Source organism: Numenius arquata, chromosome Z (genome assembly GCF_964106895.1).
Source record: "Numenius arquata chromosome Z, bNumArq3.hap1.1, whole genome shotgun sequence".
Classification (NCBI taxonomy): domain Eukaryota; kingdom Metazoa; phylum Chordata; class Aves; order Charadriiformes; family Scolopacidae; genus Numenius; species Numenius arquata.
Window position 1 is genome coordinate 2682223 of NC_133616.1, and position 26427 is coordinate 2708649.

Below are 26427 nucleotides of genomic sequence, written 5' to 3' on the forward strand. Positions count from 1 at the left end.
ATGTTGGAATTTTTGCTTCAGTGGCACATGGCATAGAGAAAAAAAAACATGTCTGGCGGGGTTTCCTGTTTGGTTAACTTTGTGGCATTGAGGGACATCAGCCACATAATGAGGTTTTGCTGAAGTTGATGCCAGGCTCTGACTGACTTCTTCCAAGTAACAGGTGATAGGGCAAGAGGAAATGACCTCAAGAGTCACCAGGGGGGAGGGTTGGGATGGATATTGGGAAAAATTTCTTCACCCAAAACGGTTATCAAGCCTTGGAACAGGCTGCCTAGGGAACTGGTGGAGTCACCATCCCTGGGGATATTTAAAAGCTGGGCCGACATGGTTCTGAAGGACATGGGTTAGTGGTGGTTTTTGTCAGTGTTGGGTTGCTGGTTGGACTTGAGGATCTGAAAGGTCCCTTCCATCTTAGAAAATTCTATGATTCTACGGATTTCCACACAAGTTTTGCAAAAGACTGAAATTGCATGTCCCTTCTGCTCCTTTCAGATAGAGAAGCAGGAGCCAGGGATGACCTCTAGAAGTCTTTTCAATTGTGTAGGCTTTTTGTTCAGCCATTCCTTCAGCATTCTTCTGTTGGGGTTTGGAATTGTGTCTTCCCTCAGCTTTTCTGAGTTTTGGGTTTGTGGTTGGTTCAGTTGGTTTGTGTTTTTTTTTTTTTTTCTTTTTTGTAGTTTGTTACCTTTTATCATCTGTGTCTCATAACAGCTTAAATTAAATCTTTCTTAAAAGTTGAGTAGAAATACCAGAATGGCAACCCTTTATGAGAATCCATAAGAAAGGTTGGGCTCCTTGGTCACTCCTTGTTCAGTCATGAATGATCAAATATCTCTAGGAATGAGAAATGTAAGATGGGAGATCTCGGGAAGTTGGGATGCTTGTTTTGAAGGTCTTTGGGTTGAAGAATAGGTGGAAAGTCCAGAGTCTTGAGGTATTATCATCTCAACAGGAGAGGTCAGCGTTATGCTGTGATGAAAAGGGCTCCTGCACTGGGAAGAGCAACTGGTATCTCTTCCAGTTCTGGTGTCTGCATAGTGATGATGATGATGATGAAATACTGGAGAGAGCGTTATCCGGGCTATAAAACATTGTGATACGGTGGAGCCTGACTGGTTTTGCTGTGGTGTGATCAACAAGTTGTCTTTGGGAAGAGTTTCTGTTGAGACTTGGATCTATTCTGTGCCAGAAAATGTCTTACTGATTCTGGAAGGGCTTTGAGGGTCTTTGAACGAGGGCAGGGAAAGGTGGTGGGAGAGCTGAAGCAAGGAATGGGTCCTCACCGGGTTGGCCAAGGTGATGAGAAGGACACAACGAATTCTTGTTGGCTCTGTGGGATCCATGGGTATGGGACAGATTCCATGGCTTGAGGGCAGGAGTGTCATTTTGCATCAGAGGGAAAGATTTTGGATCCATTATTTAGAAGAGCATCCCTGTTGGGATTTAAGGAGATGTAGGACTTGTCTGGAAGCGAGGTGATCTGTCAAGTGGCTGCTCTTCTCCAAGTGACAGTGCTGCCTTCCCAGGCATGACGAGGCTGTTCCAACCTGCACGTCCCACGAGCTCAGTCCTCGTCTGGGGTACAAACACTCCGTCTCTCTTTGCGATCAGCCCGAGTTGGGGCTTTGCCCTTTTCAAATCCAGTCTCTGGAAGACTCCTTAAAAAAAAAGAGAACAAATTAAACTTAATTTGATGCCCTTAAAAGAGCATCTGAAGCCGGCGCCGGCTCAGAAGGAGGTTAGATTATTCGCTTGATATTCAGCATCATTTCATTTGCTCTCTGCGCTGTTAAGCCTGTTAAATTCTTCAGGCTCAAACCGGCTCCTGGGTGTTTTGAGGACCGTAGGGGAAGTTTCCCTCGTTCCGTGTTGGCTGCTAACAGGCTGCCCAGGGAGGTGGTAGAGTCTCCTTCTCTGGAGACATTCCAAACCCTCACCTGGAGACACGTTCCTGTGCGACCTGCTCTGGGTGGACCTGCTTTGGCAGGGGGGTTGGACTAGATGATCTCCAGAGGTCCCTTCCAACCCCATATCGTTCTGGGATTCTGTGATAACAGCCTTTGCTCCTCTCGGAAGCGCCTGGGACTGGTTGTCGCTGGTGACATTGCGTTACATGGAGCAATTCCTATGCAACAGCAAGAATATGGCCGACTTTGCTGTACATCTTCCTGGTGTTACTTTTTTCATCCATGCTTTTTTGAACAAAAAGAAACCCCAAAATGCAACGTCTCTTCCCCCCCCCCCCCCCCCAACATCAAATGCCAATTATCTGGGTATTTACCTGTCAGTGGGGAACGCTGTCGTTAGTCACAGGCCCTTATTATGGACCCTCTAATTGACTCTTTTATAATAACCTCTAAGTGTCTCCGGCTTTATGAAAATTTCCGCAATGCCTGTCAAGCACCGGTTTATGGATGAAAACCTTCACCCCCGCATCACCGGCAGCAGTTTTTCACCTCTCGGAGCAAGTCGGCCGTGGTGGGCGCGGGACCACAATGGGGTAATTACAAGTCATCTCGTTAGCAAGTACGACGGCGGATAAATATACTCTGGGACATGAAAAGGCATCGAGGGGGTCCTGGCAACATAATGAAACGTTAGCGCAAATGCTGGGGGGGGGGTGTTGTTGCTAACGTTCTTGCTTCACAGTATGGATTTTTTTTAAAAAAAAAACTTTAATGTGAGGTTGAGGAGGGGGCGGTTGGGTACGTGCTGAAGCAGTTCAGCTAACGAAGGTCATAGACCTTTGGTGCTTAATGAGTCTTGTCACCGTTTAGAGAGGAAGGGGACCAGACAGGGTTGAGATGGGAATGGGAAATGAAAAAGAGGGCTCTCAAATTGAAATTGGAATTTGAAGGACTAAACCAGTCTCATGAAAGCGGATGATAAAACCCCTTGCTCTGAAAAAAAGAGGATTTTAGGATGTGTTTAGTTTTTGGGGTGTTTTTAAACAGCGTTGAGGTCTTATGAGTTGGAAGCTGTTGTAGAATTATTAAGGTTGGAGGGGGCTTCTGGAGGTCATTTTATCCAACCTCTAGTTACGTCCCTGATCTGCCCAGGAAGCCATGGAATTGTAGAATCATAGAATGGTTAGAGTTGGAAGGGACCTTAAAGATCATCGAGTTCCAACCCCCCTGCCACGGGCAGGGACACCTCCCACCAGACCACGTTGCTCAAAGACCCATCCAGCCTGGCCTTAAACACTTCCAGGGATGGAGCAGCCACAACTTCCCTGGGCAACCTGTTCCAGTGCTTCACCACCCTCACAGGAAAGAATTTCCTCCTAATATCTAATCTAAATCTCCCCTCTGCCAATTTAAAACCATCACCCCTTGTCCTGTCACTACACTTCCTGACCAAGAGTCCCTCTCCGGCTCTCCTGTAGGCTCCCTTCAGATATTGGAGCCTTCTCTTCTCCAGGCTCAACAACCCCAGCTCTCTCAGCCTGTCCTCACAGCAGAGATGCTCCATCCCCCTGATCATCTTTGTGGCCCTCCGCTGGACCCCTTCCAACAGGTCCATGTCCTTCCTGTGTTGAGGACTCCAAAGCTGGACACAGTATTCCAGGTGGGGTCTCCCGAGCACAGAGTAGAGGGGTAGAATCACCTCCCTTGCCCTGCTGGCCACACTTCTCTTGATGCAGCCCAGAATCCGGTTGGCTTTCTGGGCTGCCAGCGCACATTGCCGGCTCATGTTGAGCTTCTCATTCACCAATACCCCCAAGTCCTTCTCCTCAGGGCTGCTCTCCAGCCATTCTCTGCCCAACCTGTGTTTGTGCCTGGGATTGCCACGTCCCAGGTGCACTTGGACCCTGCACTTGGCCTGGTTGAACTTCATGCGGTTTGCACGGGCCCATCTCTCCATCCTGTCGAGGTCCCTCTGGATAGCGTCCCTTCCCTCCAGCGTGTCGATCATGCCACCCAGCTTGGTGTCGTCGGCAAACTTGCTGAGGGTGCGCTCTATCCGACTGTGCATGTCTCCGACATGGCCATAATCTCCATGGGTCTGTTACCTTGGAGTCCTCAAAGTGCCTTTTCCCCTTTTCCTACCCTGGAGTGTCACCTGCCTGGATCTGGACCTTTTAGGACCTCTTGGTTTTGCTTTGCCCTAAAAAGATGCCAGAGGAACAGGAGGAGTTCATGTCCCATGCACAGAGATGACCTTGGCCAGAAACCAAGACCACTACCATGGGCACAAGGTTGAAGTGCTCTAGCAGCAAATCAATGAGCCTGAAGATGAGGGAAGAGGGAGGAGGGCATCCAAGAGAACTTCCTTTCTGGTGAGCTGTAAAGTGTGGATGGAGTCCCCATGGGGCCAACGGTGGTGGGAAATAATTTGGGATAAGAGCAGAGTCCTCAAGGAGAGCAAGGAGAGTGATGTAGGACCCATCAGGAGAGACTGGTATTAAGGAGGGAAGTTGTCTTCTAAAAATCCAGTCGTGGGAAGTTGGGAGGGCGTGTGGGGGATTGCTTTGTTGTCTGGGATGGCTTTAGGGTATGGTTTGCCTTATTGTGAAGGGAATGACTTCGGTGGAGTGGACAGCAGGCTTCCTAGGATGACTTTGAAGGCTTTGAGGTTTGAGGAAACACATGAAGAGCAACTTCAGTGCTCTGGAAAGGAGGAGCCAATCGGGGTTGATTTTTCAAGAGACTTAAATTATCTTTGGAGGAAATGGAAAACTCTTTTAAGAAATGGAGTCAAGTCTTTGTCAAAGTCAAAGCTGGATGAGATGTCCTGCCTTTCAGGCTGAAACTGCTTACTCTGTGGGAGTGCTACATGTCTTCCATACTCTCCTCAGGTGTCTTTCTGAAGTTGGTGTGGAGATCCAGGTTTCTCCCTAAAGTGTCCTGCTGCCTGGCTGTTTTCTTGCTTTTGCCTGTGCTGGGATCAGAGGGGGAATGGAAAAAAATCCAAAAAAAATGTTCCGTTCGCATGAAGTGCATCTAAAAGGGTTTGATCAAGAACGGGCTTGGCTGGAAGGGTTGATGTGTCAATCGCAGCATCGTTGTCCGAGGTTTTTTTTATGGATCTTGGTGGAATTCTTTCCTCTGAGGAGCAATGTGACCCTGAGGCTGCCGAAGGGGGATGTGTCTAACCAAACCCACGAGCTCCATCATGTTCTCAAACTCTCTGGTGGCTCCCTTTTGTGTTTTATGGCACGTTGCCATCGCGTTACGCTGTTAACGTGCCAAATGCATTTTTCGAAGGCTGTTCAAAAGATGCTCTTTAACCTTTCCCGTGTCCTTCTGTCAAGTGCCAGAAAGACCGAGGTCTGCTTCTGGCAAACCGGTTTTCAATCCCGCTTGTCTCTCCGCATCGCTGTGAACTTGGGTATCTGAGCAAATGTTATTTTCCTTGTCTGGACTTGTTAGTTTTTGGAACGTCAGAAATCAGCACGTCGCCTTCCTGTGCCGCGCTGTCCTGTCCGGGGGGATTTCTGCTCCACGAGCAGATAGACGGGGGTTGGACCTCTGGGCTTTCCTTTGGGGCGGACCGTTTAATCCAACGGTGGAATAACCTCTCCTACGTCACGCTGTCATCTTTTATGACTTTACAGTCAGGAACATCACTTGCGGTGGAACGTGTCTCTGGAGCGAGGAGGAAGCTGAGGTTCTTTTCAGGCTTTAATATGTATTGGAGTGTTAAGGAGAAAAGAAATAAAATGTAAATGGCTCCTGCTGTGTTTTCAGAGGGTTGGCTTTTAGATCATCAGGTTTGAACGGCCCTTTGTTACTTTTATCCTGTTAATTGTCCTCCTGTTGGAGGTGATGGTGGAGGGAACCTCACCCTTTAGTCCAAACGACTCTAAAAATCTCCTCGGCTGTCTGGTGGACTTGGTGGGTTCTTGACTCTTGGATGCTTCTGGTCCAAAAGCTCTGGACGTGAGGTGACCCTGGCCCTGCTGGGAGGGCTTAATCTCCTCGGCTCTCTGATGGTCATGGTAGGTTCTTAGCCCTAGGATGCTTCTGATCCAAAAGCAGTGGACTTGAGGTGACCCTGGTCCTGCTGGGAAGATTTGGTCTCCTTGGCTGTCTGGTGGTCACGGTGGGTTCTTGACCCTGGGATGCTTCTGATCCAAAAGCAGTGGACTTGAGGTGACCCTGGCCCTGCTGGGAAGGTTTGATTTTGGTTGCAGTAGCTCTTGGCAGCTCAGAGGCCAGTGTATGGAGATGGGAGGTGACACTGGCCAGGATTATGGTTTTATGTAGAGTGATGGCTGGCGGGACAGTGAGAACAGAGGAGCAGAAGCAGTGACCTTGTGAAATTGCTGGTCTAAGGCTTTTCCTGTTTAGAGATTTCCATCCAACCAGCAGCCTGGTCTAGTAGGAGGTGTCCCTGCCCATGGCAGGTGGGTTGGAACTTGATGATCTTTGATGTCCCTTCCAACCTGAACCATTCTGTGATTCTATGACACTTGCAAGGTTTTTCTTCTTCCCCGTCCCCTAAAAAAGTCTCTCACTGATGAGATAAATAACTTTCTCACTAGCTTTAAAGGCTTTAAACTACCAAGCCAGGACCAAAAGCTGTTAGAATAGAGATAATGCCCCTGTTAATTTTTATCTCCAGGACTTGGTCCCTATCAGGTGTTTCTCAGGCAGCTAAAAATACCCGGGCTGCACAATGGCGAGCAGAGAGCGGTACAGGAACCCTCTTTCTGGGAGGCAGGAGCGACGCCTTTGAAGTTCAGCTCTGAGATAAGCAGTTTTTTCAGCGAAGTGGATGGTCTAAAAGAAGAGCTGGCGCGGGATAAATCTTTTCTCTGCAGCATCGGGAGGCCACCATGTCCCTGCTTTGCACCCGTGGCCCGGTCCCAAAGAGGAGACACCTAGTGATCGCTCCAAAGAGGGTGTATTCATCAGTTATATTTCATATTTATACGTAAAAAAGCAACCCATCTGCATTTACATAGCTCCATAGTTTAAATATGCATGTCTACCTTGCATAAATAAAATATGTATACAATTGCATAAAGAAATGCCTTTTAATATTTATATGTAAGCTGTATTATTTCTTCCCCGTGTCCAGAACCCTTCTGGCGTGGTTTGACTTGCTGCCGTGAAATCAAAGGCTGTTTCAGAGCGGCGTGAAGAAATATTCCTCACCTCTCTCGAGTTTTCCTTCTTATCGTTTGCGGCCCCTATTTCCTCCGTCGCTTTTCATAGAAAAGTCTATCTAAAGACCTGATGGATGATCCCGAGCTTTCCCTGACGCTGCACAATTGTTTTGTGCTTTGTAGGCTCGGTCCCATTGAATTTTAAATATCGCCTAATGCTTTTTCTTCTGACCCTTCTCTTTTTCTAACCTAAATAATCCGGTCAGCTATTTTTTTTATTAAAAATTATATGTGTGTATAGATGTGCAACCATTGTTGTGCTATTGGAAGTGATGGAGGGTCCACCAGACCCGTGCTCTTCCGATCCCTGCTGAGCAGGCAAGAGGGATGGGGACAAACCCCACCAGCTATGGTCCCCAGCCTTCAAATTTTACAACTTAACTCCTTGTTTCCTTTGCTTTTCAAGAATTTTGTTTTGTGGCAAACTTGTTGCTCTGGAAAAGTACAAAAATAAGAGCTATTTACAGCCACGGGGCTTTCCTGGTACACGCTTACGTCTTTTCATAGAATCATAGAATGGTTTGGGTTGGAAGGGACCTTAAAGATCATCCAGTTCCAAGCCCCTGCCCTGGGCAGGGACACCTCCCACCAGACCAGGTTGCTCCAAGCCCCCTCCAACCTGGCCTTGAACCCCTCCAGGGATGGGGCAGCCACAGCTTCTCTGGGCAACCTGGGCCAGGGTCTCACCACCCTCACAGCAAAGAAGTTCTTCCCCACATCTCATCTCAGTCTCCCCTCTTTCAGTGTCAAACCCTTCCCCCTCGTCCTGTGGCTCCCCTCCCTGATCCAGAGTCCCTCCCCAGCTTTCCTGGAGCCCCTTGAGGGACTGGAAGGGGCTCTAAGGTCTCCCCGGAGCCTTCTCTTCTCCAGGCTGAACCCCTCCAACTCTCTCATCCTGTCCTCACAGCAGAGAGCCTCCAGCCCTCTGAACATCCAGGATGTCAAGGTTCCTTTCAAGGACAGGTCCACGTAGGACTTACACCCTGATTTCAGTGTGAATAGGATGCAGAAGGAATGTTTGGCATCCAGGAGATTCCTGGCACAAGGGGTTGGATATGTGGGATGGGGAGACAGGAATCATTTGGCTGCTGTAGGACAGATAGGTGGGTCTGAAGTCCCAGCCCTGGTGCAACTGGGATTAATGCATCCTGTGTTTGGGATCCAAGTGACCCCACCCCAAGCCTGCTGAGAGGCAGAGGTTTCTTAAGAATCATAATTTTATTATTATTTTAATGTTGAAATTTTCATAGAATCATATAATTGTCTAGGTTGGAAGGGACCTTTCAGATCGAGTGCAACCATCAACCCAACACTGACAAAAACCATCACTAAACCATGTCCCTCAGGTTTCCCTCAGGTGTCCCCACCACGTCTGCCCGGCTTTTAAATACCTCCAGGGATGGTGACTCCACCACTGCACTGGGCAGCCTGTTCTGAGGCTTGACAACCCTCTCGGTGAAGACATTTTTCCTAATATCCACCCTAAACCTCCCCTGGTGCAACTTGAGGCCGGTTGCTCTTGTCCCATCACCTGTTCCTTGGGAGAAGAGACCGACCCCCCCTGGCTACACCTTCCTTTCAGGGAGTTGTAGAGAGCGAGAAGGTCTCCCCTCAGCCTCCTTTTCTCCAGGCTGAACACCCCCAGCTCCCTCAGCCGCTCCTCACAAGAATCGTGCTCTGGACCCCTCACCAGCTCCGTTGCCCTTCTCTGGACACGCTCCCCTCAATGTCTTTTTTTTTTCCTGCAAGCTAAACCAGCATTTGGGTGTTTTTCACTATAAATGAAATTTTATTGTGTTTGTCAAGAATATATATGAAAATAAAATAACACACGTTCCTAGAACTGGTGGATGGACTGTCAAATATTCCTGTAGCTGATGCGGACTACAGGAAGCTCACAAGGAGGGTTCCTCCAAAATCTCCCCATGTGCCTGACCATGACTTTTTTGTTCCATTTTCTCCCCGTCCAGGTTCCCAAAGGCACTGACCAGAACTGGGCGCAGAAGCTGTATGACCGACACGCCAGCAGCCAACACTTCCAGAAGCCCCGTATGTCCAACACCTCCTTCATCGTCCTGCACTTTGCCGATAAGGTAACTGGGCGCCTGTTGGTTGAGTGTGCTGGGGTTTGGACGCAGAAATGGCAAACACATGGATTCTGCGAGGGCTGGAGCCCCTCTGCTGCGAGGACAGGCTGAGAGAGTTGGGGGGTTCAGCCTGGAGAAGAGAAAGCTCCGGGGAGACCTTAGAGCCCCTTCCAGTCCCTCAAGGGGCTCCAGGAAAGCTGGGGAGGGACTCTTGATCAGGAGGGGAGCCATAGGAGGAGGGGGAAGGGTTTTAAACTGAAAGAGAGGAGATTGAGATGAGATGTGGGGAAGAACTTCTTTGCTGTGAGGGTGGTTGAGACCCTGGCCCAGGTTGCCCAGAGAAGCTGTGGCTTCCCCGTCCCTGGAGGTGTTCAAGGCCAGGTTGGAGGGGGCTTTGAGCAACCTGGTCTAGTGGGAGGTGTCCTTGCCTTTTGGAACTGGGTTGGACCTGGATGATCTTTAAGGTCCCTTCCAACCCAAACCATTCTATGATTCTATGAAAAAACAACTGCCTGAAGGAAAATTAAGTTTATAGCACCAACGAGCTGCTTTTTGGTGATAGGGATGGCCTGTTCGGCAGTAATGTCAGTTGGGTGCTCAGATCTAGATCAGCTTGGAGAGGACTTCAGCCTCCAAATGACTGCGCTGAGCTTGAACTAGTTGTGCTTTTGAGAATAGAGAAAAATCCTCTTTCTCAAAGCTGTGGTGAAATGAATTTCTGTAAGGGCAGCTTGACGGAAAATGTATTGGAAAAGGGGATTATTTTTGAAGAGTGTCAGCCAGGCATCGTGTGGAGGAGCGTGTGAGAGGTGACCTTGGGCTGGTCCCGCCCTTCAGAGGGAGCAGATGCCAAGTGTAAGCCTCTCTCATTGTCTGGTGCTGCATGTTCTCATCATGGGCTCCAGTTTCATTGACACCCTGAGGTGACAGGCATCACTCACAGCAAATAGGAATCTTAAAAGTCTGTAGTTGTCCAAAACACATGTTTGTTAGAAAGGAAAACTTAAGGTCAACTCAAACTCAAGGTGGGGAGGTGTCCGAGGAGCCAGATGACGGTCGGGTGCTGTGATCCCGTACAGGTGCCTCTTCTAACCAGGCTTGTCCTGGATGCAAGGGGCACTTTTCACAGCAAAGATTGATGGTTGTCAAGGGAGGATGTCAAGAGGATGGGGCCAGTCTTTTTTCAGTGGTGCCCAGGGACAGGACAAGAGGAAATGGACGCAAACTTGAACGTAAGAAGTTCCATCTAAACATGAAGAGGAACTTCTTTCCTGTGAGGGTGGCAGAGCCCTGGAAGAGGCTGCCCAGAGAGGTGGTGGAGTCTCCTTCTCTCTGGAGACATTCAAACCCCACCTGGACCCGTTCCTGTGGGACCTGCTCTGGGTGGATCTGCTTTGGCAGTGGGTTGGACTAGATGATCTCCAGAGGTCCCTTCCAACCCCATATCCTTCTGGGATTCTGTGATGGTTGATACTCACTTTTCCTTACGCGTGTGATTTTTCACATTTATCCTTCACAAATGCTGTTTCTTTGCAAGTTTTCCTCCCTTTTTTTCTTTTGTTGTCCCGTTATTTCAGCCAACCTCAAATGCGAAAAATAGAATAAAATTCTCTTCTGTCCTCTCTAAATGCTTTTTTTGCATCCCAACCCTCTGCAGTTTCAAAAACAAGAGACCTTCAAGGGATGTAGCCAGGGCATCTTTGGAGGTTTATCGATTTGCTTACAAGGAGTTCAGGAGCGAACAAAAGAGCGCGTGGAGGGACTGATGATCTTTGCATTTTTCCCCCTGGTTTCCATGGAAGTGCGGTTGGGTCCCACACAGAGCACTTTAATGATTAAGAAACATTGTAGGTTTCTGTTAAGGCTTTTGCTTTCATTCAGATTCACTTTCTTTGCTTAAAAGTGACCTTTAAATTCCAGTTGTTTCCTCCCCCCTTTCGCCCTCTCCGGTTTTTCAGGTGAGCTCCAACGGTAGGGATGTGGTGGGACACAGCACCTCGTCCCTGTGTGGTTGGATTTTTACCCTCTGGGCTTCTTCCTTTGTCTCCTTCTAGGTGGAATACCAAAGTGAGGGATTTCTGGAGAAGAACAGGGACACCGTGTACGAGGAACAGATCAACATCCTGAAAGCCAGCAAGGTAAAAGCTGAGAATCGGGAGATGATAATAATGGGGAGAGAGGAGGGACTGGGCTGCGGGGGCCCTATGGTTGCACCCAGATGTGGATGTCCATTGTCTTCTACTCTCCTCCCCCCTGGTGTTGGTGTCCTCTGGAGGTGCATCAGAAAAATCTTTTCCAAACCTGCTGATCATCTTCTTTTTTTTTTGATCACTGAGAGCAAAAATCGGGAAGAGCCAGTTATGGGGCAGTGTAAATCCCGCTTAACTGTTGCTCGGAGCTCCCCACCCATCACCTGGCACTCAAGATGTTCTTAAGAGCACGTAGAGCCACAGATGATCCTGGGATTAAAAGCCACGGTCAGCAGCGTAGCTTGTATATTGTGGGCAGTGTTGCTGACCCCACCATCCTTCTGTACGAAAATGGCTGTTCCCCTTAACTGTAGCCCATCATACTTGGCCTTGTGACTTTTAATTACTTCAATAATTAGTATGTAAAAAATAGGGTTCATATACAATGCTGGAAATCTGATGCGAACTCTGAGACGTTCTAGCTGCTCTAGAGCTATTTTACGTTGTTTCTAATATGTGACATTAACAAATTAACACATAATGATGATCACTTCTGGATGACAAGATTTTGTGCCAGGTAATACCTTTTCCTCTCCCGAGGAAACTTCTCCTACAAGAAAGACGTCGAGGTGCTGGAGCATGTCCAGAGAAGGGCAACGGAGCTGGTGAGGGGTCTGGAGCACAAGTCTTCTGAGGAGCAGCCGAAGGAGCTGGGGGTGTTCAGCCTGGAGAAAAGGAGGCTGAGGGGAGACCTTCTCGCTCTCTCCAACTCCCTGAAAGGAAAGTGTAGCCATGGGGGGTCGGTCTCTTCTCCCAAGGAACAGGTTCTCCCAAGGAATGGCCTCAGGTTTCGCCAGGGGAGGTTTAGGATAGATATTAGGAAAAATGTCTTCACTGAGAGGGTTATTAAGCCTTGGAAGAGGCTGCTCAGGGCAGTGGTGGAGTCACCATCCCTGGAGGTATTTAGAAGCCAGGCAGACGTGGTGCTGAGGGACATAGGTTAGTGGTGGTTTTTGTCAGTGCTGGGTTGATGGTTGCACTCGATGATCTTAAAGGTCCCTTCCAACCCCAACAATTCTATGATTCTACTCTGACTGTTCTTCTCCACGAGCATGCATCTGGGTAGGTTGGGTTAAAAGTGTCCATGATGCAGACTTTGAGGGCATTTCAAGTTCTTGTTGGTTAAAACCAGACCAAAAATTCCCCCTGTAACCTTGAGTCTTTAATTGTTAATTAACCAGGTGAGACTTTAAATGACTTTAACCCTTCCAGGGCAGCCCTTTTAAGAAGTTAGGATGAAAATCCAGCCCTGCGAGGTCCAACACACCATCCAGGAGACAAAACCGGGACCGTGCGACTCATGTCACGTATCCCGATTGCTCCTCTTTGTGCCACCCTCCCTTGGGTTTAGTGCTGGGTGTGACCTCCCAAATGCCACACTGAATAAGGGTCATGATGAGGGGAGATGGAGGAAGTATTATTTTTAGGAGCATTTTAAGCAGGAGTTGGTTCTTGTCAAAGTAAGAGATGAGAATGGGAAATTAATTGAGCTCGTCCTGCGTCTCGGCAATGAATTTCATAGAATGGTTAGAGTTGGAAGGGACCTTAAAGATCATCGAGTTCCAACCCCCCTGCCATGGGCAGGGACACCTCCCACCAGACCAGGTTGCTCAAAGCCCCATCCAGCCTGGCCTTAAACACTTCCAGGGATGGGGCAGCCACAGCTTCCCTGGGCAACCTGTTCCAGTGCCTCACCACCCTCACAGGAAAGAATTTCCTCCTAATATCTAATCTAAATCTCCCCTCTTCCAGTTTAAAACCATCACCCCTTGTCCTGTCACTACATCTCCTGACCAAGAGTCCCTCTCCGGCTCTCCTGTAGGCTCCCTTCAGATATTGGAAGGCTGCTCTGAGGTCTCCCCGGAGCCTTCTCTTCTCCAGGCTGAACAACCCCAGCTCTCTCAGCCTGTCTTCATAGGAGAGGGACTCCATCCCCCTGATCATCTTCGTGGCCCTCTGCTGGACCCGTTCCAAGAGGTCCATGTCCTTCCTGTGTTGAGGTCCTTTGGCAGTGTCACCGGGCTGGAGCCCAGCTCAGCTTGATGATAAGTGAAATTCCACCTGGTGACGGTGGTTTTTTTTTTTTTCCTTCAATTTAAGAATTATCTGAATGTAAACGGGGAACCTGTGTAGGTGCACGGCTGGGGTCGAGATGTGAAAATTTAACAGCCCTGCTAAACAGCCTGGATTTATTGTGACTGACTTAGCGTCCAAATTCCCCAGCCTCATGCCAATTTGAAGATCCTGCCCCTTAAAGAAAATAGCACAAACCGCATTTGCCAGCTCACCCTTTTCTGCCGTTTCTGAAGCAGAAATGTTGCTGCTGGCTTGCCGGAAACCCCAGACTTCAGGGATCTGAGGAGCTAAATGTGGTGCTTTTAGGGCTGCAGGATGGCGGTCCTGCTTGTTCGCTCTGAAATGCAGGTAATTAGGGAGGAAGCGCTGGTGTCGCTTAATTTTTCGGAAGAGCTATGGCGGGAGTTGGGCTGCTCCCTGTCCTCACGTGGAGACCCCGTTCCTGGGGGATACGTTGGAAGGACACCATCCTTGCTGCCATCAGTAGGTCGAAACGAAGCCTGGGAGCAAGAGTCACTTCACGTTCAGGAGGCTTTGTGCCTTGGACATCCTCTTTTTTTCACTTGTTTGATTTAACATGTGCATTTCAAGGTTTGAGGAACTACAAAACGGAACGGCCGATGCTCCTGCTGCTGTGGTTTATGTAGGCAGCGCTTCTTGCTTTGACTTTATTGCCCTTTTTTCCCTTCCTGGTTTAAGATGGGTAAAAAAATGGCGGGAGCGATGAGATTTGGGTGGGTTCATTCAGCCCAGAGGTGCTCAGGCCTTGTCTTTCGTTTTAGTATCAAATGGTGGCAGACTTGTTCCAAGATGAGAAGGATGCTGGACCCGCCGCTTCCGTGGGGAAGGGGACATCCAAAATCAGCATCCGTTCTGCCAGACCAGCCATCAAAGCTGCCAACAAGGAGCACAAGAAAACGGTGGGCCACCAGGTAATGTATGATACCAGCGGGTTCATCGACGGTGGGGGAATCCAGATACGTATTTACAGTTGAGATCATGTTTCTTCAGTCTGAAGCAGAGATAAATAAAAAGCTGTTGGTGGGGGGAAGCGAGGAGACCTTCCTGTGAGCTATGTTGATGGCTGGTGCATTTTGGATGCCTTCTAGCAGCATCTCAGAAGAGCAGGCTTGAGTAGTCTTGACTGGAAGGAGTTGAGACATGGTCTAAGGAGGGTGCAGGCCACTCTGGGTATCATTAAATTGTATCCCAATGTACTACAGTGCTCATAAATTGAAAGAACTTGAGAAAAAGAGCATTTTTTGCCCCTGGGTGGACAGTCGAGCAGTTCTATAGGAGCCCAGAGAGGTGGTGCTGTCTCCACCCTTGGAGACGTTCACACCTTAACTGGGTAAAGCCCTGAGTAAACGCTTGTTGCTGTTCTACAACGTTGACCTGGAAGCCCTGAACCCACCAGTGTCACTTCCAAATTGCTACTGCGTGTGTGGGGTTGATGGGGAGGTTCACGCTGTGTCGCATCCCGAGGCTGGCACTGCAGGTGGCTTCTTGCAGCGCCTGCCAACTTGGGTGAGGTGCTACAACGCCTTCATCCCTCCTCAAAATCGAGTGGTTTTGTCTTTCAGTTCCGCAACTCGCTGCATTTGCTCATGGAGACTCTGAACGCCACCACCCCGCACTACGTGCGCTGCATCAAGCCCAACGATGAGAAGCTCCCCTTTAAGTAAGTAGCCTTTCAGATGAGAAAATACGTTCAGAATTACGGCCCCTTTGGGCTTTTCCTCTTCTTAAAGAGATTGCCCCCCTTGCGATGGTGTTCTCGTAGCTGGAAGGTCCCCGTAGTTTGCTGGAATCACTTCTCTTGGGCTTTTGTGCCATTGAAATGAAGATTAATGCAGGTCCTAGTAATTAATTTGACTGAATTTTTCACTGAATTTTTTAGAGTTGGAAGGGACCATAAAGATCATCTAGTCCAACTCCCCTGCCGAAGCAGGATTGCCCAGAGCATGTCAGAGCATGTTACTCAGGACTGCATCCAGGCGGGGCTTGAAAATCTCCAGAGAAGGGGACTCCACACCCTCCCTGGGCAGCCTGTTCCAGGGCTCTGGCACCCTCACCGGAAAGAAGTTTGTTCTCATATTCGAGTGGAACCTCCTACGTTCCAGCTTGTGCCCGTTGCCCCTCGTCCTGTCACTGGGAACCACTGAAAAGAATCTGGCTCCCTCCTCCTTCAACCCACCCTTCAGATACTTCAAAGCATTGATAAGGTCTCCCCTCAGCCTTCTCTTCTCCAGGCTAAAGAGTCCCAGCTCTCTCAGCCTTTCTTCATAAGGGAGATGCTCCAATCCGTGAATCATCCTCGTTGCCCTTCGCTGGACTCTCTCCAGTAGTTCCCTGTCTCTCTTGAATTGGGGAGCCCAGAACTGGACGCAGTATTCCAGTTGTGGCCTCACCAGTGCAGAGTAGAGGGGGAGAATGACTTCCCTCAACCTGCTGGCCACACTCTTCCCTACGCAGCCCAGGATCCCATTGGCCCTCTTGGCAACAAGGGCACGTTGCTGGCTCATGGAAAGTTTGCTATCCACCAGGACTCCATCCACCCCAGGATTCCATTGGCCTTCCTGGCCACAAGAGCACGCTGCTTGCTCGTTGTCATTTTTCTGTCTACCAGGACCCCCAGATCTTTCTCTTCAGAACTTGACTCCAGCAGGTCCACCCCTAACCTGTATTGGTGCCTGACATTCTTCTTCCCCAGGTGCAGGACCCTACACTTTTCCCTGTTGAACCTCATGAGGTTCTTCCTTGCCCAGCTCTCCAGCCTGTCCAGGTCTCACTGGATGGCAGCACGGCCCTCCGGGGTGTCAGCCACCCCTCCCAGTTTGGTATCATCAGCAAACTTGCTGAGGATACACTCGGTCCCCTCATCCAGGTCCATTTATTTAATGGAAATAATCCATTTATTTAATGGAAATAATCTGCCAATACTGAGCATCCTCGCTTTGCCATAATAGGGTCTTTGGACAATTCCATCTCGGAATGGCTTTGATTTAAATCATTATAATACTAAATGGTGAAACGTAGCAGAGAAAGGAATGAAAAAAGTGGAGAGATAAGTGGTGTGCTTGGCAAAATGGCTTGTACCATGGACACAAACGCCTTGGTGCTTCCAAAAAAAAGGTGGAAAAAGTGAAGAGGTGACTTGTATCAACTTGGGGCGGGTTTCCAGGTGAGTGAACAGCTGAAGTAAAAAGCCAGTCTTGATGTTCCTCTGCGGTTCAGAGGTGTTATCAGGAGCTGCGAACGTTGCGAGCGAATAGCTGTTAGCCTTGTTTGACCTCTTAAATAATGTATTTATGCCCAGTTTTGTTCCCTGGAAGTCCAAAAGAGCTCAGCCATTAATATGCAGAGACCTCATAGATCTTATAGTGATGGCTTCTGAAGGCCCTGGCAGAAGCTGCGGGTGGTGACATTTAAGAAAGCAGAGTTATAATTGGAATCCAAAAGCAGGGAGGCATTGCCCTCCAGCTGATCCGATGCAGTCCGACTGCTCCCACTGAGGATGGTGCCACCTCGGAGCGCAGAGACGGCTCTGACATTATCCTGCAAAGGAGGAGGAAGCATCCGTGAATAGGCTCACCCTTGGTCGTGGTATCCTGGTGGATATGGATCCATCAGGAAGCTTCCCTAACTTAAGTGTGAAGGTGGTGAGACCCTGGCCTAGGTTGCCCAGAGAAGCTGTGGCTGCCCCATCCCTGGACCTTTCAGATCATCGAGTGCAACCATCAACACCGACAAAACCCACCACTAACCCATGTCCCTCAGCACCACGTCTGCCTGGCTTTTAAATACCTCCAGGGATGGTGACTCCACCACTGCCCTGGGCAGCCTCTTCCAAGGCTTGGCAACCCTCTCAGTGTAGAATTTTCTCCTAATATCCATCCTAAACCTCCCCTGGTGTTGCTCTGGGTTAGCATTGAAGTGGTACCTTGCAGGATGGAGAACACTTGATGTTAAGTTCATTGTTCAGGGAAAAACCACAGACCTTTTTCTCTTCCTAAAACATGAAATTTTTCGACTCACAAGAACAGGACATTTTTCAACTCACAAGAACACTACATTTTTCCTAAAATGAGATGTTTAGCCCCAAGAAAGGACCTAGCCTCCCAGTGCTTACAGGAGCTTTCCAAGAGGACGAAACCAGGGTCTTCACAGTGATGTGTGGTGGGAGGACGGGAGTCAGTGGCCACAAATTGAAGCGAGAGGTTCAGGCTGGAGATAAGGAAACGTTTTTGTTCTCCATGAGAAGAGTGGAGTAGGTGCCTAGAGAGGTTGTGAAACCTCCATCGTTGGAAGTTTTCAACCCTTGACTTGATAAAACCTTGAGGAACCTGGTCTTGCCCCTATAGCTGCCTCGGCTTTTGAGCGTAGGAGGTTGGACTAGAGACCTCCTAAGGCCTTTTGCACTCTGTATTATTCTCATTCCTACTTTATATCACGGTGCAAATGTAGGATTTGTTTCTTAGCGAGGTGAGGGGCGTCAGACTTCCAGCCTGGATGAAGTGTTGGCACCACGCGGTGATATTTGCGGCATCTGACTGCAGGCTGCGTCTGAGGTTGATCCCTCATGGAGAAGACTTCAAAGAGAGAGGTGCAAGGGGAGCGCCTGACTTCAGCTTGTACCTTTGACAATTCTCCTTCCAAATTCTGTTTCAAGGCAGGGTTTGTGATCTCTTACTTGGGTTTCCGGGCCGAGAGAAACCTGCTGGGGGCTTCTGCCAGCTACAGCAAGGAAAAGGAGTTCATAATAATGTCTATTGTCCCGCTTTTAAGCTCTTTATTTCAACCTTAACCCCTACGTGGAGTTGTATCTAGAGAGGATCCTGGCTTTCCGTGCTGATAAATCACTGCAGCCGCTCCGGTTGCTGCATTTCATCCTCGCTGAGCAGGGCTTGGCCGCGTTACAGAAAGTTCCCCTCGTGCACAAGGATAGATTGCCCTGGGATCTTCCAGGATTGAAGCTTCCCCGTCCGTCTACCTCTCCCTGTTTATTATTTATTGTTATGGAAATTGTACCCTTGGGGAATTCTTCCTTGAAGCGAGTGACAGCCAAGACTGATTTTTCCACCCCGCACCGTGTTGACGGCGTTGTAGTGAATAACTTACTGTAGACTTGACAGCTCTGGGGAATTTAAAAATGCACCGAGTAGCTGGGGCCTATTTTTTATGCTGCTTTTGCACAGCAGAGACCAAGCAGAATTATTCATGGAATCTTGACCCATGGGAGTAAATATTTTGGGTTTTCCGGATGGGACAAGCAGGTACCTGAGAAGCTTTTGCTCCTCACCCTTGTTGTGGAAACCTAAGACGTCTGTGGGCATCGACATCTATGGGCATCTACATCTTAAGAGTCCAAGCTTGATCCAACAACCTCTTCCAGGGTCCAACATCTTGAGCTGGAGAGCAGGGACCTCTCTGCGCGTTCGGTGGCAGGGGTGGAAGGAGGGAGATGTGATGGGGGATGCTGGTACCCGTGCTCTGTACAAAAATGGACGGATCTGAAAGTGGGTTCATGCCAGGAACCAGGGAGAGCACAGCCCAAGGATTCAGCTGGAAGTTGGCGCCAAGGTTTTTCGGCACAAATTGCTGATGGAAATGAGATGCCAGTGGTAAGGGGTCAGCTAAAAAGAGGGCAGACAGCTGAGAGGAGAAATACCTTCAATTTCCACGTGACACCTACCAAAGCTCTTTGTTTGGAACATGAACACTACTCTTGTTGATAAACTTAATGGTCCGCAAACCCGTGGAACCTATTAATTGCTCGGTTTTGGTATGGAATTTAATATATCAGATTTATTTTGCTGTTGAATTGGTTTCCTTTCTGGAAACATGTTGTCCTTCTCGCTGTGTTAATCTCTGTCTTAAATATAACCGCAGGTTTGATCCGAAGAGAGCGGTGCAGCAGCTGAGAGCTTGCGGAGTGCTGGAGACCATCCGTATCAGCGCGGCTGGATTCCCATCCAGGTACCGTCCTGGGAATTTGACGTGGTGATGTGCTGCTGGTGTGCTTTACTCAGCAACTTCATTAACTGGGGCGAGGGAGGGAGAAGAAAACACTGGTGTTTTCAGGACAAACAGGGTTTATTTAGGTTGGTTTCTATCCAGGGTAGATTTTCCCCTTTTTATATTTTTTTTTCATTTTGCAAAACCACCGTTAGCTCCTGGGTTCCTCAAATCTGAGGTTCGTTATCAAGCAGTGAGCTCTGTCGTGGGGCTGCCGGTGAGTGTGTCGTGTCCTGTCCAGTGTTTCAGCTGGTGCTTTCTGTTTGGTCCTAAGAAGTAATTTGCTGTGGTGGAATCTCTGGAAAAAGCTGCTTTGTGGCAGATAAAAGAGTCCAGCTTTGATCCCTTTCGGAGATGGACAGAAAGTAGCGAAATAATGGCTCTGTATCATAGAATGGTTTAGGTTGGAAGGGACCTTAAAGATCATCCAGTTCCATCCTCCCTGCCCTGGGCAGGGACACCTCCCACCTCCCAGGTTGCTCAAAGGCCGCTCCAACCTGGCCTTGAACCCCTCCAGGGATGGGGCAGCCACAGCTTCTCTGGGCAACCTGGGCCAGGGTCTCAACCACCCTCACAGCAAAGAAGTTCTTCCCCAGATCTCATCTCAATCTCCCCTCTTGCACTGTCAAACCCTTCCCCCTCGTCCTAGTGCTCCCTTCCCTGATCACGAGTCCCTCCCCAGCTTTCCTGGAGCCCCTTGAGGGACTGGAAGGGGCTCTAAGGTCTCCCCGGAGCCTTCTCTTCTCCAGGCTGAACCCCCCCAACTCTCTCAGCCTGTCCTCACAGCAGAGGGGCTCCAGCCCTCGCAGCATCTTGATGGCCTCCTCTGGCCCCGCTCCAACAGGTCCATGTCCTTCTTCTGCTGTGAACTCCAGAGCTGGACGCAGTGCTCCAGGTGGGGTCTCACGAGAGCAGAGTAGAAGCAAGCGTTGCCCGAAAGGACTCCTTCCCTGCTTGCCTGAAGCTCCTCATTCAAAAGGTTCCTTGCACTGTACGGTTTGCTTTCCCTTTTTTTTCCCTGGCTTCAGCCGCCTGCTGCAATAGTCATTTCAGCCAAAAAATTTGTGATTATACTTGCAGAGAAAGAAAATAAGGATTGTAAGTCATTATTGCAGACTTTTCACCCCGCACATCCAAAGCAGGGTTAAACTCTCCAAACCCTTGCGTCTTAAAAAGGAAAGGTTGTGGGTGGTGTGGCTCTTGCTGATTGCGATACAAAATTCAGAAGAGGTTTTTAGGGCCTAATAAATCAGAAAACATAAACTATAAATAAGCCCTGAAGATGACAAGGGTAAATAATTCTAAAAATGCATCAATTGCGTTTTAGTGCCAAGCAGCTTTGTGTTAATGTCAGCAGAGCCATCAGCCTTTATATATGGAACAAAGGAGTTATAAATACGCTCAGTAAAGAGCCGGCTGAGCGTGATGCTGAACACCGTGAGAAATTCCCCATACTGGTTTTTGGGGAGGAGCGTCCTGCCCTTCCCAGTTGCTTTCATCTCCTGCAAAGCTGCAAAGAGCCTCTGAGGATTCATGGCAGCTTCCGTGCGTTGACGTGAGATGGTTCTGCTGCACTTAACCCGTGTAAAACCTCTGTTGGCCAGTGACTGTGTCTAGTTGTGGGTCCCCCAGTTCAAGAAGGACAGGAAACTACTAGAGAGAGTCCAGTGGAGGCTACAAAGATGATGAAGGGACTGAAGCATCTCTCTGCTGAGGAGAGGCTGAGAGACCTGGGGTTGTTCAACCTGGAGAAGAGCAGACTGAGAGGGGACCTCATCAATGCTGAGAAATATCTAAAGGGTGGGTGTCAAGTGGATGGGGTCAGGTTCTTGTCAGTGGTGCCCAGTAACAGGACAAGGGGCAACGGGCAGAAATTGGAACATGGGAAATTCCATCTCAACATGAGGAGGAACTTCTTTCCTTTGAGGGTGTCAGAGCCCTGGAAGAGGCTGCCCAGAGAGGTGGTGGAGTCTCCTTCTCTGGAGACATTCCAACCCCACCTGGACCCGTTCCTGTGGGACCTGCTTTGGGTGGCCCTGCTTTGGCAGGTGGGTTGGACTAGATGATCTCCAGAGGTCCCTTCCAATCCCATGTGATTCTGTGATTCTTTAACTGAGGAGGGGAGAAACCGCCGCGACACCTGGAGACCAGCCAAGACCTATTTATGGTAAATAATTCACCGGTGCAAAGACCGCTCCATCCTGAAAAACTCATAAGGGGATGCTTTTGGCTCTGCTCGTGTGCTTTTGGTTCTGAGATTGATTTATTTTTTTTTCCCCAGGACACTAAAAATACAAAACTCTTCCATCACTTCAACTTGTCAACTTTTGCTCTTCCTCCAGGGGGGCAAAAAAATAAAAAAAGAAGGGTGTAAATACCTATTTCAGCCTTTTAGAGTGACCTTCTCCAGTGTTTGGGACGCTTCAAAGACAGATTTGTGTTTATTTGAATGTTTCTAGAAAGATAATTATACCCAGCAAGGACTCTTGAGTAAAATAAGACGCTGGCTTTGGGTTCTGGTAGTAAAAATGGTCATAAAATTCCAGCCTTGAAAATCCGGACCCGGGAGCTGGGCGACATCATTGAAAACCTGTGAATAATCTATATATTTGAATTGACTTTATAAGCCAGTTTGGCAAAAGCTGCTTCCACAGGATCTTATTTTGTGGGAAACCTAATGAACGTTTCACTTCTTTCCCCGTTTTTACATCCGTGCCGCCTGTCTCGGTTTCCATCACGGTGAGCGTTGATTACTCCTCTCTATTTCCATATGTTTTGAGACGAGTTGGACTAGAATGGGTGATCAAGGATAAAACCCGAAAGGAGGGTCGTGGCTTTAAATTTAACCCCCCCTGTGAAGGATCTAAATTTAAACCTCTGAAAATAATAACGGAAAACTTGATCTTTGGTTGGGTTTTGCTTCACTTGAGGCGTAAGGAATTTACTTTTAGAGCAACGGGGGATTTTCAAAATGTTTTATCTCCAGGGAAGTTTTATTACAGAAACAGGAGAAAATGTTTATTTTCATTTTTTGGTATTTCCACCTGAATATTTTCCCAGCAGATTGTCGCGAGAGTAACTTGTGAGAGTGATGTGGCTTTGGGTCAGAGATCCCTGGGTAAAGCCACCTTCTGCTCTCATTTCCCATTTCTCCCTCACAATTAGTTTTTATGTTGAAGAATTGAATGTTTTGAGGATTCCATCGATGGTTTTACCTGGTTCCTTTAAGAAAAAAAAAAAAAAGAAAAAGTTTTAATAGAGTTTTTAGTGTTGTATCGTGGAAGACACGATTGCTTTCCCGCTGATAGATGAAGCCTCGCGCTCCCCGTTTCGGGTACGTCTGGCTTTATTTGATCCTTTCCGTGCTCCGCTGCGCTCTGCAGCTCTCTCAAGTAAATTGAAAAATCTCTTGTTTGGTTTGAAACGTTACGCGGCGGTTAGGAAATGTATTTATAATGTACATAAATGACTGTGATGAATGGACTGTCTGAGATGGGTAGATAATAAATCTATCACCAACCTCTGTGGGTAAAGCACGGAAAACGTCTCTGTACTGTAAAACCGTTCATCATCTCTGTAGAAACCGGCTACCTAAAGAGAAAATTAATTGGGGCAGATCTTCATTAATAACAAAATACTCTTTAAAACAAGTTTTTTCACTTGCATTTTGTCAAAACTCTACATTTTTCTTCTTGCTGGTTCTGGTGGTTTCCAGGCAGTGGTCTCCCAGTAGCTCTGAGTATCGTTGTCGTTGCTGGCTCTTCGAAATACTCTTATTATAAGAGTTGTTATGGATGAAATTAATTTTTTTTTTTGAAGGGCTTTTTGGCATCTGTCTGCTGCCCCTGGTAGCTGGATGCCGACTGTCAGATGCAGCGCCCTTCTGTCAATTAGGGATGAAATCTCAGCTGCTCAACTCTATAAACATTTAACATTCATCATTGAAGCGTATCATGGGCATCCGGGGATATAAAATCTTTCTTTTTTTATTTTTTCTATAATGTGCCTTTAGCTGTCTTGCAGTCGTTTCAGGGAAACAAAACCTATACATGCCTTTGGCTACCCGAAATTCCGTTTGCCCGCTCCCAGAATCACAGAATCACGTGGGGTTGGAAGGGACCTCTGGAGATCATCTCCTCCAACCCCTTGCCAAAGCAGGTCCACCCAGAGCAGGTTGCACAGGAACATGTCCAGGTGGGGTTGGAATGTCTCCAGAGAGATGGACACTCCACCACCTCTCTGGGCAGCCTCTTCCAGGGCTCTGCCACCCTCACAGGAAAGAAGTTCCCCCTCATGTTGAGATGGAACTTCTTACGTTCAAGTTTGTGCCCATTTCCTCTTGTCCTGTCCCTGGGCACCACTGAAAAAAGCCTGGCCCCATCCTCCTGACACCCACCCTTGAAGTATTTATAGGCGTTGATCAGATCCCCCCCTCAGTCTTCCCTTCTCCAAACTCAAAAGACCCAAGTCCCTCAGCCTTTCCTCATCAGAGAGATGCTCCAGGCCCCTCAGCATCTTTGTAGCCCTCTGCTGTCCCCTCTCCAGCAGTTCCCTGTCCTTCTTGGACTGGGGAGCCCACAACTGGTCCCAGTGCTCCAGCTGGGGCCTCCCCAGGGCAGAGCAGAGGGGGAGGATGACCTCCCTCCACCCCACCTTCTGGTTGCATTCTTCCTGATGCCCCCCAGGATGCCATTGGCCTTCTTGGCCACCAGGGCACATTGTCAGCTCATGGTCATCCTGTTGTCCACCAGGACTCCTAGGTCTTTCTCCTCAGAGCTGCTCTCCAACAAAGATAATATGTAAATAGAAGGATTTCCCGCCTCGTTCTGCTCTTTGAACATATTCCAGAGAATTTCAAGCCATTCCAGCCTGCGTCTTTTTGAGCTAATTGAAAGGCAAATCTCTTCTGCTGCAACAAACAAGGCGAGAGAAATTTTTTGCTTCGGCTCCTATAGAAAGATGAATATAGTCCAGCTCCTTCCTGCTGGAAATATTGATCCCTTCGGAGGGGTGGTACCATGCAGCGCCGGCGGGATTTCTTCCCTGAAGCCGGGCTTGCTCCGCAGACAGTCACTGGGAGAGTCTTGGGTGATGAATTTCTTTACCCTTGATGGAAAGATTTTGTATTCCATAATTTTAAGCCACCAAAATTAACCGGTTTATGGTTAAGTCATAAAATCATCAAGCTCTTATTACGCTCCTCCTTTCAGCTCTTCATTGAGAGGTCTCAAAATTGGAAAGTTCGATGGATGGACCACTCAGTGGATAAGGAACTGGGTGAATGGCCGCACTCAAAGGGTTGTGGTCAATGCTTCAATGTCTAATTGGCGGCCAGTGATGCATGGAGTTCCTCAGGGGTCGGTACTGGGACCAGTGCTGTTCAACATCTTTGTCGGAGACGTGGACAGTGGGATAGAGTGCGCCCTCAGCAAGTTTGCTGATGACACCAAGCTCTGTGGCATGGTTGACATGCTGGAGGGAAGGGGTGCCATCCAGAGGGACCTGGACAGGCTTGAGAGATGGGCTCATACAAACTGCATGAAGTTCAACCAAGCCAAGTGCAGGGTCCTGCACCTGGGATGTGGCAATCCGAGGCACAAGTACAGGTTGGGCGGAGAATGGCTGGAGAAGCAGCCCTGAGGAGAAGGACTGAGGAGAAGGTTGGTGGATGAGAAGCTCAACATGAGCCGGCAGTGCGTGCTGGCAGCCCAGAAAGCCAACCGCATCCTGGGCTGCATCAAGAGAAGTGTGGCCAGCAGGTCGCGGGAGATGATTCTACCCCTCTACTCTGCTCTCGTGAGACCCCGCCTGGAGCACTGTGTCCAGCTTTGGAGTCCTCAACACAGGAAGGACATGGACCTGTTGGAACGGGTCCAGCGGAGGGCCACAAAGATGATCACAGGAATGGAGCCCCTCTCCTATGAAGACAGGCTGAGAGAGGTGGGGTTGTTGAGCCTGGAGAAGAGAAGGCTCCGGGGAGACCTCATAGCGGCCTTCCAATATCTGAAGGGAGCCTACAGGAGAGCCGGAGAGGGACTCTTTGTCAGGAAGTGTAGTGACAGGACAAGGGGTGATGGTTTTAAATCGGCAGAGGGGAGATTTAGATACCAGAAAGAAATTCTTTGCTGTGAGGGTGGTGAGGTACTGGCCCAGGTTGCCCAGAGAAGCTGTGGCTGCCCCATCCCTGGAGGGGTTCAAGGCCAGGCTGGATGGGGCTTTGAGTAACCTGCTCTAGTGGAGGTGTCCCTGCCCAGGGCAGGGGGGTTGGAACTGGATGATCTTTAAGGTCCCTTCCAACTCTAACCATTCTATGAGTGCTGCTGAAACGCCCTAAAATGATAGGTTGGGGATATTTTGGGCAGTTGCTGAGGGCTCGGAGAGATGCTTTTCAGAGGCTTCCTCAGGAGTCAGAATTTCCATCTCCCCTCCTCCCCCCCCGGCTTCTTACCCGAACCCTCCCTTTAATTGCGAGGTTGTAATTATTCCAGCTGGGTTCGTAGCCCCGCGATTTCGGGGGGGGGGTGGGCATCCCCTTTGCTTTGCATCCGGCTATAGTTTTTTGTAAAGCATCCAAATCTTGGGGTTTTTTTAAACCACAGATGCAAAGCTTAATTTGTGGCCTTCGTTATGGCTTATTCCCTCCGTCTAATTCCTGTAGATGACACAGCAATTCCTGGGGTGGCCAAGTCTTCTTCTCCTGGCCAAGCCCTCGAGCGTCCTCCTTCTCGCTCAAGCCCAAGGAGGTTTTTTTCCACAGGCATTTTATTTTCCGTGTGTCCTTCCATTCTTTTTATTGCCTCTTCCCTTTAGTGACCTGTGCTGGTTTCAAAGCGAAATTTTGCCGTTAGAGGTTGCTTTTGTTTTCTCTCAACCCCGAGAT

General features: G+C 48.8%; 1 protein-coding gene across 1 annotated transcript in view; it reads left to right on the top strand.

Moving 5' to 3' along the window:
• LOC141477185 (unconventional myosin-Vb-like) overlaps positions 1–26427 on the top strand; it is a 170368-nt gene that overhangs the window by 80132 nt on the left and 63809 nt on the right. The window contains exons 13-17 of the mRNA XM_074166272.1: positions 9088–9210; positions 11259–11342; positions 14312–14461; positions 15113–15210; positions 19422–19508. Coding sequence (XP_074022373.1) covers positions 9088–9210; positions 11259–11342; positions 14312–14461; positions 15113–15210; positions 19422–19508 — 542 coding nt within the window. The remainder of the gene's footprint in view (positions 1–9087; positions 9211–11258; positions 11343–14311; positions 14462–15112; positions 15211–19421; positions 19509–26427) is intronic.